This window comes from Chelonoidis abingdonii, chromosome 2 (genome assembly GCF_003597395.2).
Source record: "Chelonoidis abingdonii isolate Lonesome George chromosome 2, CheloAbing_2.0, whole genome shotgun sequence".
In the NCBI taxonomy this organism is placed as follows: domain Eukaryota; kingdom Metazoa; phylum Chordata; order Testudines; family Testudinidae; genus Chelonoidis; species Chelonoidis abingdonii.
The window spans coordinates 252153181-252169145 of record NC_133770.1 but is presented as its reverse complement, the minus strand read 5'-3'; the positions used below and the strand labels follow the sequence as shown (position 1 = coordinate 252169145).

At 39.6% G+C, this 15965-nt stretch overlaps 2 protein-coding genes across 6 annotated transcripts in view; one reads left to right on the top strand and one right to left on the bottom strand.

Moving 5' to 3' along the window:
• The window catches only part of LOC116820636 (carbonic anhydrase 3-like), a 106866-nt gene extending 91908 nt beyond the window's left edge, over positions 1–14958 (bottom strand). For 2 of the 3 annotated variants that reach the window (XM_032773250.2, XM_032773254.2), the window contains exon 1: positions 9846–10120. In XM_032773250.2, the coding sequence (XP_032629141.1) occupies positions 9846–9893 (48 nt within the window). In that variant the 5' untranslated portion in view covers positions 9894–10120. Of the gene's footprint in view, positions 1–9845; positions 10121–13460 lie in introns of those variants that run through there. The other variant, XM_032773257.2, reaches the window with a different exon arrangement.
• On the top strand, positions 4378–12278 carry LOC116820639 (carbonic anhydrase 1-like). Of its 3 annotated transcripts, none has more exons than XM_032773264.2 (7): positions 4378–4724; positions 4976–5173; positions 6289–6407; positions 8189–8284; positions 9689–9751; positions 10621–10776; positions 11704–12278. In XM_032773264.2, the coding sequence occupies exons 1-7, from the start codon at positions 4688–4690 to the stop codon at positions 11779–11781; spliced, it is 747 nt and encodes a 248-aa protein (XP_032629155.1). In that variant the 5' UTR covers positions 4378–4687; the 3' UTR covers positions 11782–12278. The 3 variants fall into 3 exon arrangements, 2 of the variants coding, with proteins under 2 accessions (XP_032629155.1, XP_032629160.1); XR_012655369.1 differs by having other exon boundaries at positions 4451–4724; positions 9689–9789; XM_032773269.2 differs by lacking the exon at positions 8189–8284 and having other exon boundaries at positions 4453–4724.
• Positions 14959–15965: the final 1007 nt, after the last annotated feature.

The window sequence follows — 15965 nt, the reverse complement described above, 5'->3', positions numbered from 1 at the left end:
CCCTACTGCTGGCTATATTTCCTAGTGGAATTGTATGTGTCTTTCATTTGCTCCATAAATTATCGTTAGTATCATGTTATAAGAACAATGGAAAAAATCCTGCAGATCTGACCCAGTCCTCATTTAAGTTGCCATAGATTCTATACTTGGAAAGAAGTTTCAGAACTGAATGCACTTTTCACTATTTATTTTGCTTGTACTCTTTGTATTTCTTGGTTTATTTGTAGCCAGTTTTGTCTCAATTGCTTTTCCTGATTTTCATGTAATAGTACAATACTGCAATGTTTGGACAGTGAATACTGCAGGATAACATGTGAAAACACAAAACAGTCTCTTTAAAAAAATATGTTTAAAGGTATATTGTTTAAATTATGTAATTTTTACAAAATTATTATTTCAATCAGTATTAAGTTTTGTAAAACCTTTTCATGTAGGGTAAAGTATATGGCACTGTCCCTTTAATTCAAACCTCGTTATTCACATCACTGTCGTCATTATTATAAATAGCCTTTGGCTTAGATTGTGAGTTAAACTGTGCACCTACTCAGGGCTTCACAGAGAATAAGAACTCCCCTTGTACTCCTGTGCAAGTTAAATGGACCATAGGTCCACATGCGCAGGGGTAAGAAGAAACTGTGTCTGCTACTTTCTCTCCCTGTAGCAGGTGGGTGAAAAGCACAAGGGAAAGAGAAGAACTTTGGTTCTGTCTCCTTGACATATGGGCTAACACACGCTGTGTTGGGATAGTGTCATTAAATGCTTGTATAGGCCAGGAGAAAATTACTACCCTCTGCCCAGAGCAACATGGAAGCAGGGAGGGAAATGTGCCTTTCAGGCAGTTCTTTCCCTGCACTGTTCCTGGTGCATCACTTATACATGGCTTGTGGCAGATCCACACGCTAGCCCTTAGTTATCTGTGTTCCGAAGTGGTGCATCTGTCTGCAAAAAAGCTTCATTTGTCATTACGTTTTGTAGATCCTTTGCCATAGATTTTCCTAAGGGAACATGGTGGTGTGAATAACCTATCAGAAAGTATCCTCCATTGTTTGTTATCAGGCATTTTTATGTGGACTTCAGTTACCTAAAAATCACCAACAAATACATAAACAGGAAAACCTGATAAAATTAAAAGCAACAATTTATTACCGGTCACTGTCTTTAAACAATTCTTTAACAACATCTCCACAATTACTGTGGCTTCGATTTAAATCAAATACAGTTTGTAGACATTTTGGCTGCAGGTCAGTGTCGCCAACCTCAAGAGTTAAAAAATCAAATGAGATCTCCCCAAAATCATGAGGTTGGCTTAAAAATCATGAGTTTCTTTTAAAATAATAAAGGGGGGGGATTGTTCGCTTTCTGGTTTCTGAGACTTTAGTATGCACTTGCTTCAAATTTTAAAGGTTTTTTCTGTAGCCATAAGGGCTAGAAATGTACTTTTTTAAAAAAATTCCCAGCAACTAGGTGGTCGGGAGGAGGTTAATATGAACACCAAATATCACAAGATTCGTGATAAAATCTCAAGGGTTGACAACACTGCTAGAGTTAGAGTTAAGTTTTTGAAGTTCACTGAGAGGGTGTAAAAGGGCGTGAACCAATTGGGGGAATATGAACCAGTTGTTTTGGATTTCAACAGACAAACCAGTTGTCCTGTCAGTCATGAATGGCCCATGGCACTAAATGGGTGTTCTAGGATTACTTCAAAGTTTTGGCAGATGAGACACGGAAAGATCATACCTCTGAAAACTGGCTGCTCCACTAAGGAGATCTTTTTACTGAGTCTCTGCCACGCTCACCTCGCACAGAAAGAATATTTTTCATAGCCAGCAAATTGTTGTTAATTATCTGAAATAGTAAAAGATACCTTAACATGCTTTTCCAGGCTGTATTTTCCCTGTACCTGTCAATTAGGGTAAGATTTATATTTCTTTTTGCTCTTATTCTTAATAATTTTTTTCTTTATCTATTAAAGAATTACAAATAATTTCACCCAAATCTCTTCTGTTCTTAATTATTTCATTTCTTACTATCTTATATTCTTATCCTGATGTCCTTTTGGAGCAGAGGAACTATTTCATTGATACATACCTAGAAACTGATAGATCAAAATGGGTTTCAGAACTCCCTATGGGAGAATACTATACAATTGGTTGTCTGCTTTTTCAATGGCCTAGCAGGTTATTAGCGAGGCTCTTGTTTTCAGCCTTTGGTTACAGTGGCTTTGCTGTATGCACTGCTACAGGTTGGGGACCAACTGGCTAAATGGCAGTTCTCCAGACAAGAATCTGGATATGAGTCAACAGTGTGCCCTTGTTGCCAAGAAGGCTAACAGCATATTGGGCTGCATTAGTAGGAGCATAGCCTGCAGATCAAGGGAAGTGATTATTCCCCTCTATTCAGCACTGGTGAGGCCACATCTGGAGTACTGTGTCCAGTTTTGGGCCCCACACTATAGAAAGGATGTGGACAAATTGGAGAATGTCCAGTGGAGGGCAACAGAAATGGGGGCTGGGGCCCATGACTTATGAGGAAAGGCTGAGGGAACAGGGCTTATTTAGGCTGCAGATGAGAAGAGTGAGGGGCCATTTGATAGCAGCCTTCAACTACCTGAACAGGGGGTCCAAGGAGGATGGAGCTTGGCTGTTCTCAGTGGTGGCAGATGACAGAACAAGGAGCAATGGTCTCAAGTTGCAGTGGTGGAGGTCTAGATTGGATATTAGGAAAAATTATTTCACTAGGAGGGTGCTAAAGCACTGGAATGGGTTACTTAGGGACAGAGCTGTCCTTTGGCTAGGGTGAATAGGAGCGACCACTCTTGGCCTCATGGGCCAGTGTGATTAGCCAGCACGGTTGGTCCCAGAAGAGACGAATGCGTCACTTCAACACCGGGCCCCACATCCCCCTAGGGATGGCCTGCCTAGGGAAATGGTGGAATCTCCATTTTCAGAGGTTTTTAAGGTCTGGCTTGAAAAAGCCCTGGCTGTGATGATTTAGTTGGAGTTGGTCCTACTTTGAGCCAGAGGTTGGTCTAAATGACCTCCTGAGGTCTCTTCCAAACCTAATCTTCTATGATTCTACAGAGCTCTCCATATACCTAATTCTCATTGGCATTCAGGTGATAGGCACCAGAGGAAGAGTGGTCACTGCCCCCTGAATCTCACCAGAGGAAATGGAAGTCATTGCCCCCTGAATCTGACTGACTGTGGTATACAGTTTTCAAGATCATATGCTATAGCTATTATGCAACTGAATTTTTTTCATTTCTTCCATTATTCTGAAAGTATATTGATTTTCACATTAGAATATACAACATAGTCAATCTTGGAATCAATGTGACAAGTTCTCCAGGCTATGAAATGAAAATAACACAGCAGTATCTTACATGCCTGACCTCAGCTGTGGACATCTGCATGATTCTGATAGCAGTTTACTACCAAGAACGGTTTGCAGCAGTAACAGAAAAATGTAAACAGGTTCATATTTTTGCAACTCAGGATGACGGGGCAATGCTTAAATATGTTATGTCGAACCTTATTTTATGTAGCAATAGTTACCTTGATTTTCTATGCTTAATAAAAGCTGGCAAAAAAACTGCACAACTATTTAATTATATTGTGGTATTATGAAATTCTAGTTTTTAATACATGAAATTCTACTGCTAAGCATTTAAGAGCCAGATCCTGCAAATTTTATTCAAGCAAAATTCAACTGCTTTAGCCTGAGTAAGGAAAGCGGGATCAGGCCCAAACATTTAATTATTGAAAAAAGAGTGTCACTCTTACTGGATCTGAAACCACTTGATAAATGGTGGATTGACACTATAGGCCCCTATTCAGGAAAGCACTTAAAATCCATCCTGATTCAAGCCAACATTTGATTAAGTGCTGTCCTGAATAGGGATATGATGCTGAATTGTGACCATAATGACTAGATTAAAGCTTCAGAGAAATATCTCGGTTGTTATTAACAAACATTTATGGCACAGATTTTCTTTCAGAAAATCCCTGCAAAAGTGGTTCTAGGGAAGGATACTTCTGGACCTGAATAATTATTAAGAAGAATACTGTTGTGAATAATATTAAGCCAGTATTTAACATTATAATTAACACATCAAAATACTAGACCTGCTTGTATTATTTATTTCACATAACCCAAAAGTACCAAGATCAACATTTTAAGACTGAATTCCTGAAGTTGGGTTCCTAATCCATATTTAAGCACCTGAAAAGTGGACTGGATTTACAAAAGTGAGCAGCACCCTGCTGCTCCCACTGAATTCAAAGGCAGAGTTTGGCTGGGGAGGTTTAATGTGGCAGACACCTTTTGCCAACATTTTTACAAATAAAAAGGTCTGGCTTTTAAAATCTTATCTGACTCTTACAGTACATAAACTTAACATATTCACTGAATCAAAACGGTAAGGGTAAATAGACTGAAAACCTCTTTTCTTTTTCTTCTAATCTTCTCTCTCTCTCTCTTTTAACCATTTCTCATGTCATGCGATCAGGTGACTCACTAAAATCTGATTATAAAGTATTACAAAATCTCTTACTTGATGATGTATATAAACTCCCTAGTGTAAGGCAGAAATTCGGTGGTGAAGTAAAGTGCAGACCTCATCCCAGAATTAGCTACTACAGGCACCACCAATTTCTTTTTGAAGACAAGATCCTGCAGTTAGAAGAACATGGCAAGTCTGAACTGGAGTTATCAAGGCAACAATGGTAAGAATAACTTGCCTTAGCAGCAAACTAATTTAACTGACCAGGATAGGATCTTTCTTTTCTTTTTTTGATAAAAGGTGACTTAAATCAGTGATCAAACCATATAGAATGATATATTTCTTGCTATTTTAAAGAGGTCTAATCTATTATTTTTATAGCTATACAAGAAGAAAACACCACAATTCAATATTAAAATATAAAACCTAAAGTAGCAATTAAGAATGAAATGAGACAAATTTATGTCTGTCTAGGACCCGACCAGTGGCACAAATTATACCCTATTGCCAATGGAAACCATCAGTCCCCTATTAACATTAAAACCAAGGAAGTCAAAAAAGATCCATCTCTGGGGCATCTCAAGATCACCTGGAATTTGAGCACCTCCAAAGAGATTGTCAATGTTGGACACTCCTTCCATGTGAACTTTGAGGACAAGGATAACCGATCAGGTTAGTGAGCAGAGTTTTTTGTTTGATTTTAAACATTCTTTTTTTTTCTGACCCTTGACTAGAAACAAAGGCAAATGGACTTTCAGCAGCATAAATACCAATTCAAATGTGCTCACTGATTTAGCATGCTATATCATGTGATGATATAACTTTATACTCCATGAAAGATCTGAAATACATCATTTTAAAATTAGGATTTGTTGGCAAGTGTTCCATTGTAACAAGCAAATTTAAGATTGGCCATATTTACTGGACATTTCCAGACAGAAAAATATCCACAATCATGACTGTTTTCTTGTGGGTTTCCTACCAACAATTCTCTACTCAGATATGAGTTACGGATTTAGCTTTGCTTTAAAAAGGGAGGATGAGGCACTGTTTGCTTGTTCTGATTTGCAAATACTACCACCATTCCCTGCATGACTCTTCAGACAAGTAATTCTTAGTGTGATAGTTAAGCAAATGCAGACCCTATCTGCCAGTAGGAGTGAATACACCTTTCAATGTCAGAAATTTGCGTATCATTGATGGTGACCTACAACATCACTAACAAGAACATCTAAGCTTAGCTGTAAAATATTATGGGAAAACTAATATAATACACTCAGAATATCTTGTACATATTACTTGTTTTTCTTCTTGCACAGAAAGGCAATTTTAAGTATTGTGAACTCTAGTGGTGGATTCTTTTCAGCCTCAGGAAGGGAATGATCTAACAGGTAGTTTCCATCTGTCACTCTTGGAATCCTAATCCTGTATCTAATAAACTGCTGCTACTGTATGTTTCCCTGTCTTTTGTTTCCTCGTTTAAGTAATTAATAGTCTCTGTTCATGTTGAGTTGACATAAACTTTAGGGCTGAATTTGACAAGAATGCTGATTTATTGGAACTAAGACATAATATGTACATATCAAGATTTTTATTTCTAAGAGCTTGTATTAATCTATGCACAATCTTATTTTTTTAATTTACAAATGAAAATTACATGTTAAAATAGACTAATAATAGATCTAATATTTTAATTGTCTACATGTAGGTAGAGAAGTTTGCGGATGTTATGATACCTGTGCTGGTCCCCAAATTTGATTTTAATAAGTTATTTCATTTCTGTGCAGTGGTGACCGGTGGACCTCTGACTGGAAACTACAGGCTACATCAGTTTCACTTTCACTGGGGCCAGACTGACGATCATGGCTCTGAGCACACTGTGGACGGAGAAAAATATGCCTCAGAGGTAGTCAATGAAACAAAAGTAAAGGTCCCATTTTCAAAGCCTGAGTCATAAATGTCACCATAAAAAATGGATATGCACATGTAAATACTCATGCAACATCTGCATCTGTGTTTACTGCTTGGGTAGTTACACCTGTTTGCACAAGAAACAGCCTGCTCTGCATGTGCAAAGGGGATTTTGCGGGAGAAAGTTAAGACCTGAAGCCAACATTTTCAAACTTAGTTGCCTGAATTACCTCCACCTAAATCCATATTTAAGCACCAAAAGAGGTCCCAATGCTTCAAACACATGTGTGTGCACTCTTGTGAGTAGTCCTATTGGCATTAATGGAGCTAAGTACTCATATGCGTAACTCTTTATAGAATCAGACTCTGGCCTGATCACCCCTAGCCACCACTGAAGACACTGGAAGTTGAAGGGGCTCAGCACCTTGTAGCATCAAGCCTAATGCTTGTTGCTGGAATGTAGCTTTCTGTTGCTTCTTAAGGAGAACAGCAATGAGAGGGCAAAGCTAGAAGAAAATAATGGAAGGTTGTTAACTGAGACCCACTTTTCAAGAAATGAAAGCCACTCCTGAGCTGACTGCTTTTGTTTGCTTTTCATTATCAACATACCAAGAACAATTTAGTCAATGTTATCTTTGGCTAATCTTTAGAGTTTAGACCATTATTGCATGTGAATCTAATGAGATGTACTGGCGTATTTGTCTATAATTTAGGCAGTGCCTCTCACAACCAACAGGCTCTTCCTGTTAGGAAATTTTGATCATGCTAGAGCTATCTAATTTATGCAGCCAAGATATGAAAGGGGCCTCCCTTTAGAACTGCTTCCTGCTATAATTAGATAGTGAACTTGGGCTGCATATGAACTACACTTAAATAAAAATATGTATTACAGAGCAGTTTGCATCAGCCATTTAAAAGAGTTTTAAAAAATAAAGCTGTTGCAGTTGAAAAAAGACTCCAATTTAGCTTAAAAAACATAGCTGGGAAAATCTTTCCTGTTTTTACTTCTTTAAACCACCATCGTTAAAACTGTGTGCATTGCATGATAATTTCTGCAATGTGTCCATTGCCATTTTAATAAGCTGTACCACTTTTGGTGATCTATTGATGGAAAATGCTATACCAATAAAACTACATAGTTGCTAACTTGAGGAACTTCTAATGTTTCTAAATATTAATAATTTCTAAAATAATTTCACATGAATTAAGAACCTCAGCATATGATTTCCAGGACTTCCAGATTTCTAAATATATTGCATCATGTGTAAGATATAATAGGCAAAAACATTAGTGTTGAACAAAAGATACCATGCCCTTTTACAGCTGATATGTAAAGGAAAAGCCACTAATATAGCTACTTCTAGTATGTACTGTCTTCTAGATATGCCTGCTCATCTCACAGGCATAGGGCCTGTAACTGTTAATCTCAGCACTAGCTCTATTGCAATCAATACCATACTCCCCTGAGTAAGAACCTCCTGTATGACTAAGGGTTGCATCCCAGAAAGTAGTATTTCCAATAATAAAAACTATATATTTATATACTCCTATATTTCACAGGAAAAGTCTGTAGCTCTGCAGTCTACAATATAAGGTCCCAAGCCTTTAGTTAAAAGCACATGAACAAACTGCAAAGTGAAGTCAGTGTTGCTCCATGATGGGGCAGTAGTTCATGTGCACACTGTCAATTGCAGGATCAAGCCCTAAGAATGTAGGTTTGGTTTGTCTCTAATGTTGTTGGCTTCAGTAACTGTTTTTCACTCAATTGCTTTTTAGCTTCACCTGGTTCACTGGAATTTAGACAAATATTCAAGTTTTGCTGAAGCTTCAGATAAGCCTGATGGTTTGTCAATCATTGCCGTTTTTCTGAAGGTCAGTTACACAACATAGTGAAACCCCCTTTTTACCTCTTTTGTTTCCCCTTTTAAAAACTGTTTTATTTATTATCCTGTCCACAAACCAGAATCCATTCAGTAAAGGAGACTAGACAAAGCAATATTATCCGTATTTAGAGATGCACATCTCTGTTGACTTGTCTTAGATTTCAGTAGTCTGATTATTTTTTCAACCTCAGATAGTGAAATGGTCATCGTTATTAAACTATTTTTATCATGCTACCTCTTTAGGATACAAAACAATTTTATATTGCTGAATTTTTGAATGGATTGTCTCTGGTTTTATATGTCAGAATGTTTGGCCTACTCCCAATTACTATTGTTTTACTTTAGTTATAAATATCTGATAATAGTTTTTATTGTAAAGTTACACAAGACACACCTAAATTATTGCAGTGTATGTTGTTGTTGTTTTCCAGAATGTTCTCTTCCACAGCATGGGAAGACGTTGTATTGAAGTGTGTGGCTCAAACTGAACTGAACTAATTCACACAGTTAATCTAAAAAAATAACTGAGCCAAAGTTGTATTCAGCTTATATGGGAGGGGGCATCAGAAAACCAAGGTTCTGTTCCCAGTTCTGCCACTGACTTTTTATGTCACCTTGAAAAAAAAAATCTCTTAATTATGCCCTGCCTTGTTTCCTTGTCTGTGAAAAGGGATACAATCCTACATAGTAGAGCTAACAGGATTTACTCTGGTCAAATTCTTGCCCTTTTGTGTTTCCTTTCCACACAGACTTGTGCAATCAACTTTTACTGACATGAACTTTCATGGAAAATAACTTTCAAAGTCACAAGTGCAAGTATTACTGGAAAACAAACATTAAACTCACATGCATAGGCCTCACATCTATGCCTGAAGTGCCAAAGCAATACCATGTGACTTATCTGGCCACTCGCAACCAATTAACACAGCTTAAATACTGAACACCCAATAAAGAACAGTTCACAAAAAAAAAAAAAAAAAAACAACTAGCAAAAACCATTTTACTGGATACTGTCAAAGAAAGAATAAATTTGAGGTAATCACAATAACAAGAGGTTATGCTGGTCAGATAAATTATTAATTGCAGTCTAGATTCTGACACTGTTACTCATGTTGAGTAGTAGCTTATTCTACCAAGTAGCTCCACTCATTTCAGTGGCACTGCTTGGGGAGTAAAGTATTACTTACTCCACACAAATAAAAGTGTCTATCTGATTTTATGAATGATTTGCTTAGCTCTAAATCTTAGCTAATTTATAGTGGGGTTGTGAGGCCAAACTAATTCATACTTCTAAACCATATTCAGATCTTGGAGTAGAAGGTTCAATGTTAATATAAATTAATAGTTATATGTTTATGATTCAACAGTTTTCTGACTATGTTTATATCTGCAGGTTGGTCCCCCCAATGAACATGTGCAGGACATTGTGAAGGCAGTCGGCTCGATAAAGACTAAGGTAAACGTCACTGCCTGGTCACAGTACTTTAGAGCAGGGTATTGATTTAGAATCTAGTGAGTTCACTCTTGAAATTCTCAGTTGTGCTCCTTACCTTATGCCAGTTTGAAATGTGTTGAGCTGCACTGCATAGCTGTTCCATCTGTATACTTATTATAGAAATCCAGGGTTCAAGCTGCTCATGTAGGGGCAATATTGAACATCCAGCTTAAATTGCCTTTCTGAGTCTAGAAGTAGATATACACATATGACCTTTATAAAAGTGCAAACAAATAATTTATAGTCTTAATGCTCAGCACTTAAGCTGCCAAGGGCCTCCTGTAAAATGATAAGAGCTCTCAATTCCCATTAATTTATTTTAAGTATCTATGCATCCATCTACAGTTTATCTTTAGCACTTTTCATCATATATCCAACTACTGATTGGACTTAGTTTTGCCTCATCTCTACAGCCTATCACATATATATATGCTGTCCAAATGTTCAAGTAAAACAGGTTATGAATTTCATGTTATGTATTTAAGATATACGGTGTCTTTCCCACACAGTATTTACAAAGGGCTACGGGTTTGATCCTGGGAGGAATTCAGCAGTCAGGTCTCAAGCAAAGCACTTAAGCATACAAGCAGTCCTGTTAAATTCAACAAGAATATTCATGCTTAAATATGCGCTTAAGTGCTGGATGAGGATCACAGTGTTCAGCGCATTGTAGGTTTGAGCCCATAGGAAAACACCTGTATTTTAAAATGAACCCTATTTCATTCCAGTGCATAAAATCGCCACTCTTATTCTCATCTTTTATATAAACAATATCTGACTGATGTATATTCTCACTGTCAGTCTTATTAAACGAAACGCATTTTCCACAGGGTAAAAAAGCTCCATTTACTAATTTTGACCCATCAACTTTACTTCCTGGATCCTTGGATTACTGGACCTATTCTGGCTCTTTGACTCATCCTCCCCTTTTTGAGAGCGTCACCTGGATTATCTATAAGGAGCCCATTACTATCAGTTCAGAGCAGGTATAGTACCACAAAAATCCCAAGACTTTTCTTCATAGAGAAACTGGAGACTCGTATAATCTTGTTGTGCAGTATGATTTATTGATTTTATGTTTGTTTTTATTTTTCTCATTTTCAACATATAAGACAAGAAAAAACCTTATAAGGTATTTTTAAATAATTTTATGCCATTAAACTGTTGCCACCTATCATTCTAGAGGTGGTTGCATGTCAGTATGAATGAAGTCCTTTCTGTGTAAGTTTCACACATGATTTTGTAAAGAGCTTTTGGATCTTTTGAAATAAAAAGCACTGTGGGATTGTTTATTAATAATCCCTTAATAAACGGTAAGGGATCTTGACACCTAGGCCATTTTAGTGTACACTTGATAGAAGCTTGGTACAAACCATTTTGGCTAAAAAGCAGTTGTGTAAACCAAATTTGTATTAAACAAGGAAGTTGATCTTAAAGGCACTCTTCTGTGTTTTAACTAATAATTACCAACATTTTAAAACTAAAACTTTAACTAATACACACATTGGGGGGGGGGGGGGGGTAGGGGAACTCACAGAAAGTTGTCTTCTTTATCAAACTGATTTATTACACAAATGCATCAATGTCATCACTGAATATTTGATAGATTTTTGTACTTGCCAGTGACAAAGGTGATAAAATGCAATAAGTGGTCAGATCATTCAAATAATCATCTAAAAGTATAGCTCCTGATTCATCACTGTGTTACTCCAATTCAATGCTGTAACAAGTCCACTGATAGCAGTGGACTCTTTATTTCCATTTGTCGAGGATTGTTATAATGATGAGATTTTGGATTAAGCGCGTGAACAAAAACTACTAACTATAGAACCAGCCTAAGAAAGATTGCTTCTGCTTTTTAATATATGGTATTTAAGCTGGACACTAACTGTGTCCCTTTTCCCCTCATTTAGCTGGCCCAATTCCGCAGCCTCACATTGACCAATCATCGACTTCCCCAGCCTTTGAAGGGCAGACAAGTGAGAACCTAATTCCAGGTAATTAAGAACTAGTCAGAAATGAAAATATTTTCTCAAAACCAATATATCTAAACAAAAGGCCATGTAACAATTCACACAAATTATTTTAAAAAGTGAATGTCTGGTTAAGATACAATGCTCATATCCTGCCATATGCTATTGCTATTGATTGTAATGTATTTACTGAAATGAATCTATGTTTCTTGTGCATTGTGAAGCAAATGTATTTTAATGTGTGGCTTTTACCTTAAGTATTTTAAAATATTTTTGTAATAATCTTCACATTTTTACTAAATTTATTAAATAACCTAGATATCATGATTATAAATAGGAAAATAAATCCTTTGAATAAAATAATAAAACAAGTCAGTGTTCATTCTTAGCTAACTAATCAAAGATTTAATTTAACTGTAGTAAATATATTTGTTAATTTTTGCAAAGGAATCACTTCTGTTAATGCTAACTTTAGCTGTTATCAATTGTTTGCACAATAAAAAAATATATTTGTCCTTTTTGCCTGGTAGATACTTTATTTTATTAATTAATATTATAAAAGTATTTTGAAACTGAACAGTACCGTAAAAGTGCTAAATATTGCTATTTTCAAGGGAAAATATGTCATTTGTTTATTTCATTGACTTTCACTTGTCTTATTAGCACAACACTGAAACAGAAAGGTAGTCAGTGAGATAAAGAGCTCTCCTTCACACTGTAAATATCTAAGTTTTAGATTTAAGTCACATGCTTCTCAGGATAGTTGAGACTAAATTCATCACGAAGTCCAGATTTTGCTACTTTTACTCAAGTACTTTACCCTGCAAACAGCCCCAGTGAAGTCAGTAAAACTATGGCAGTAAGATACTGCTCCGCAATAGGAAAGGTAGCAACAAAGGCCGAAACAGGACAGGATGGGACTGTAGAAGGAACAAGGTGATGCTTAGGAACAGATGCCAGATATCCAGCCGGTGTGAATAGGCATAGCTTCATTAAATTCAGTGGAGTTTTGTCAACTTACACCAGCTGTGAATCTTGCTTGCCATAATATTCATAAATGGCCAATCTAGACAAATATGTACTAAAGAAAACCTTGCCCCGCTCCCGGCCCTCAAGGCCACATCCCTGCCCTGCCCCTTTCCAAAGGCCATGTCCTCAACTCACTCAATCCCCCATCCCTCCATTGCTTAGGCTGGGGGGGGGGGGGAGGGTGTGGGCTCTGGAAGGGCGTTTGAATGGAGGAGGGGGTTCAGGGTGTGGGCTCTGACAGGGAGGTTGGGAGCCAGCTCCGGCATGGGGGGGTTCTGGGAGAGAGTTTGGGTGAAGGATCTGGGGCAGAGGCTGGGGTGTGGGAGTGGTTGAGGGGTGTAGGCTCTGGAAGGGAGTTTGGATGACGGGTGCAGGTTCTGGGCTGGGGCAGCGTGTTGGGGTGCAGGAGGCAGTGTGGGGTGAGGGTTCTGGGAGGGAATTTGAGTGCAGGGAGTGGGCTCTGGGCTAGGGCAGGAGGGTGGGGTGTGTGTAGGCTCTGGAAGGGAGTTTGGTTGTGGGGTATGGGCTCTAGGCTGGGGCAGGGTGTTGCAGTGTAGAAGGGGGTGTGGGATGAGGGCTCTGGGAGGGATTTTGGGTGCAGGCTCTAGACTGGGGCTTGGGGTGCGGGAAAGGGTGAGGGGTGCAGGCTCTGGCCAGGTGGCACTTACCTCGGGCAGCTCCTGAAAGCAACCAGCACATCCCTCTGACAGCGCCTCCTAGGTGGGGGGACCGGAGGGGTCTCCGCACGCTGCCCCGCCCACAGGCACAGCCCCCACAGCTCTCATTGGCTGCAGTTCCCAGCCAATGGGAGCTGTGGAGTCGATGCTCTGGGGGAGGGCAGTCCAGGGAGACCCCCTGCCCCTCCAAGAGCCACAGGGAGCAGCACAGGACCAGGGCAAGCAGAGAGCCTGCCTTAGCCCTGCAGCACTGTCAGACTATTAGCAGTTTGAAAACTCCCAAATTGGCTGCAGCAACCTGCAAGAGATAGAGCCTGATCTAGGAGACTGCTGGCAAAACTGGGAGGGTTGGCAACCCTAGCGCCACTGCACCAGGCACAACAGGTGTGGACTGGCAGGATCCAAGTGTGGGGTAAGAGGGTTCTATGTGGGACTAGCGGGCAGCTCAGTGGGGGATCCAGGTACAGGCGGGATTTGGATGCACAGGGACTTGTTGTGGGGTTCTGGGTGCAGGGCAATGGGACCCTTCACGGGGTTCAGGTGAATATGGTTGGGGTTCAGCAGGGGGCCAGGGTGTGGGGGGATGGGTCTTGGTGAGTGGGGGTCCAGGTGCAGCTGGTTAGGGCTCAGAGCAGTGGAGGTCTAGGTGCAGCATTTCATCAGGGTAATTCAAGTGCAGGAGGGATGGGGCTCATTGTGGTGGGGGCTCAGCAGGGGGTGGTCTGGGTGCAGGGTTGGGGGGTCCAGATGCTAGGATGTGGGGTTTGGCAGGGGCATCTGGGTGCAGGGGGGTTTTCGATGCACAAGGCTTGGGCAGATGTGGGAGCAGCTCCCCATACAGTGACCCCTCCCCCCGTGGCTAAGGAGCAATGGAGGAAGGCAGTGGGGGCCTAGGGGTGCAAAGTTTCCTGCAGCTGGGGAAGGTTTCTAGGGATGAATCTTACCCAGCCCCTCCTTGCAGGAGAAGAGGAAGTTATGTCCTCCCTCCCCTAGCCCAGCTAGGACTAGCAGCTGAGCCCCGTGCAGGGTAGGAGCCACCAACCAGGGTGTCCCCAGCCCTGCCCCCCACCCAAGTGAATTACCTCTCCATCGGCTGCTCCAGGTGCCCAAAAGGATGTTCCTGCACTGCTGGGGAGAGGTACGTGGTTGCTTTTGCCGCCCCTTTGCTTCCCCATCAGAAAGTCATTTTTTGCGGGGAAGCAAAGAAATCTTCAGGGGACATGAATTCTGCATATGCACAGTAATGCAGAATTCATCCAGGAGTATATATTGGACAAAATGATGAAGTTAGCATACTGTCCACAGTCCTTCGTCCATCTGTTCTCATTTGGTTAACAAGTGTGTATCTTAACCACTGGGCAATCTGATACCAATGGCTGGCAGAGTGAGGTCCAGGTCTATGATGGGGTTCTAAGCACTACTTCAATACTGTTTCTAAGATTTTAGAGCTTGTCTGGCAGGAGTCAGGATTCCCATCTCAATTCCTGGAAGTGCAATAACCATGCCAAGGCACTTTGTTATTCCATCCAACAGCGCCTCCACATTCCTGGCTAGAAAGTCTTTTCAGCCCTTAGCTTCTTAACTTAAATCTAGTGAAACATGGAGCTCACCTTGCTGCTCAAAATAACAAGGAACACTGCCTGTGGATAGGCACCTAGCTACAAAAATGTTACCCTTCAGCTTAGACCTTAGGAGATAAGAACTGCCCTTTTCCAACAGTCATAAAACAAAAAGCATATCTGCCTTCCCATAACAATCCCTTTTCCACTAAACCTAATAATATCAGTTGCCTGATACAGAAAACATATCTAAAATCAATAATCTTCTTGAGATGTAGATGTTTATGCTCATCACCAACATTCTTCATGTTTTTGTCCTGCAAGAAAACACATGAATAACTGGCATGGAATCAGATTGTTCTATGACCTTCATTAGCAGCACCAAATCCTACTAACTTTTCACTAACTACTGTAAATGAAACAAAGAGATTATGGATCTTAGGTTTCTGGCTACAAACCTGAATAAACAACAACAAAGCCCAACAGCTTGTTTTCCAACAGTGGCCAATGCCAGGTGCCCCAGAGGAAATGAACAGATAGGTAATCACTCAATGATCCATTCCCTGTATTAAAAGACATGAAACGATCAAGACATATGCCAGTCATCCCCTTCACCATTTTGCTTGTATGTTGCACTCTTTTCCTGACACAATTTCTTTGTCTGTCTTTTTGCCCCAAAGATCTTACAATCCAAAGACTGTTTCTTCTAATACATCTGTACTGTGCCTCACACACTGTGGATATTAATGTGATATAAGTAATAATAATTCATAAAATGCATATTTTTACTCAGCACCTCTGTTTAGATCAAATTAAATTTAATAAAATTATGTGATTTCTGAGATTAGACATCTTGGATGCAGGATACAGTCGGCATTTTGAAGTGAAGCAAAAATCATGAGGCTGGGCTAATTATTATTATTATTCCTAGATTTTT

Coding starts and splice junctions, on each gene's coding strand:
- LOC116820639 (XM_032773264.2), top strand. CDS start 4,688: ATGGCAAGTCTGAACTGGAGTTATCAAGGCAACAATG. Junction 5,174..6,288: donor GGACAAGGATAACCGATCAG/GTTAGTGAGCAG, acceptor ATTTCTGTGCAG/TGGTGACCGGTGGACCTCTG. Junction 8,285..9,688: donor TCATTGCCGTTTTTCTGAAG/GTCAGTTACACA, acceptor TTATATCTGCAG/GTTGGTCCCCCCAATGAACA.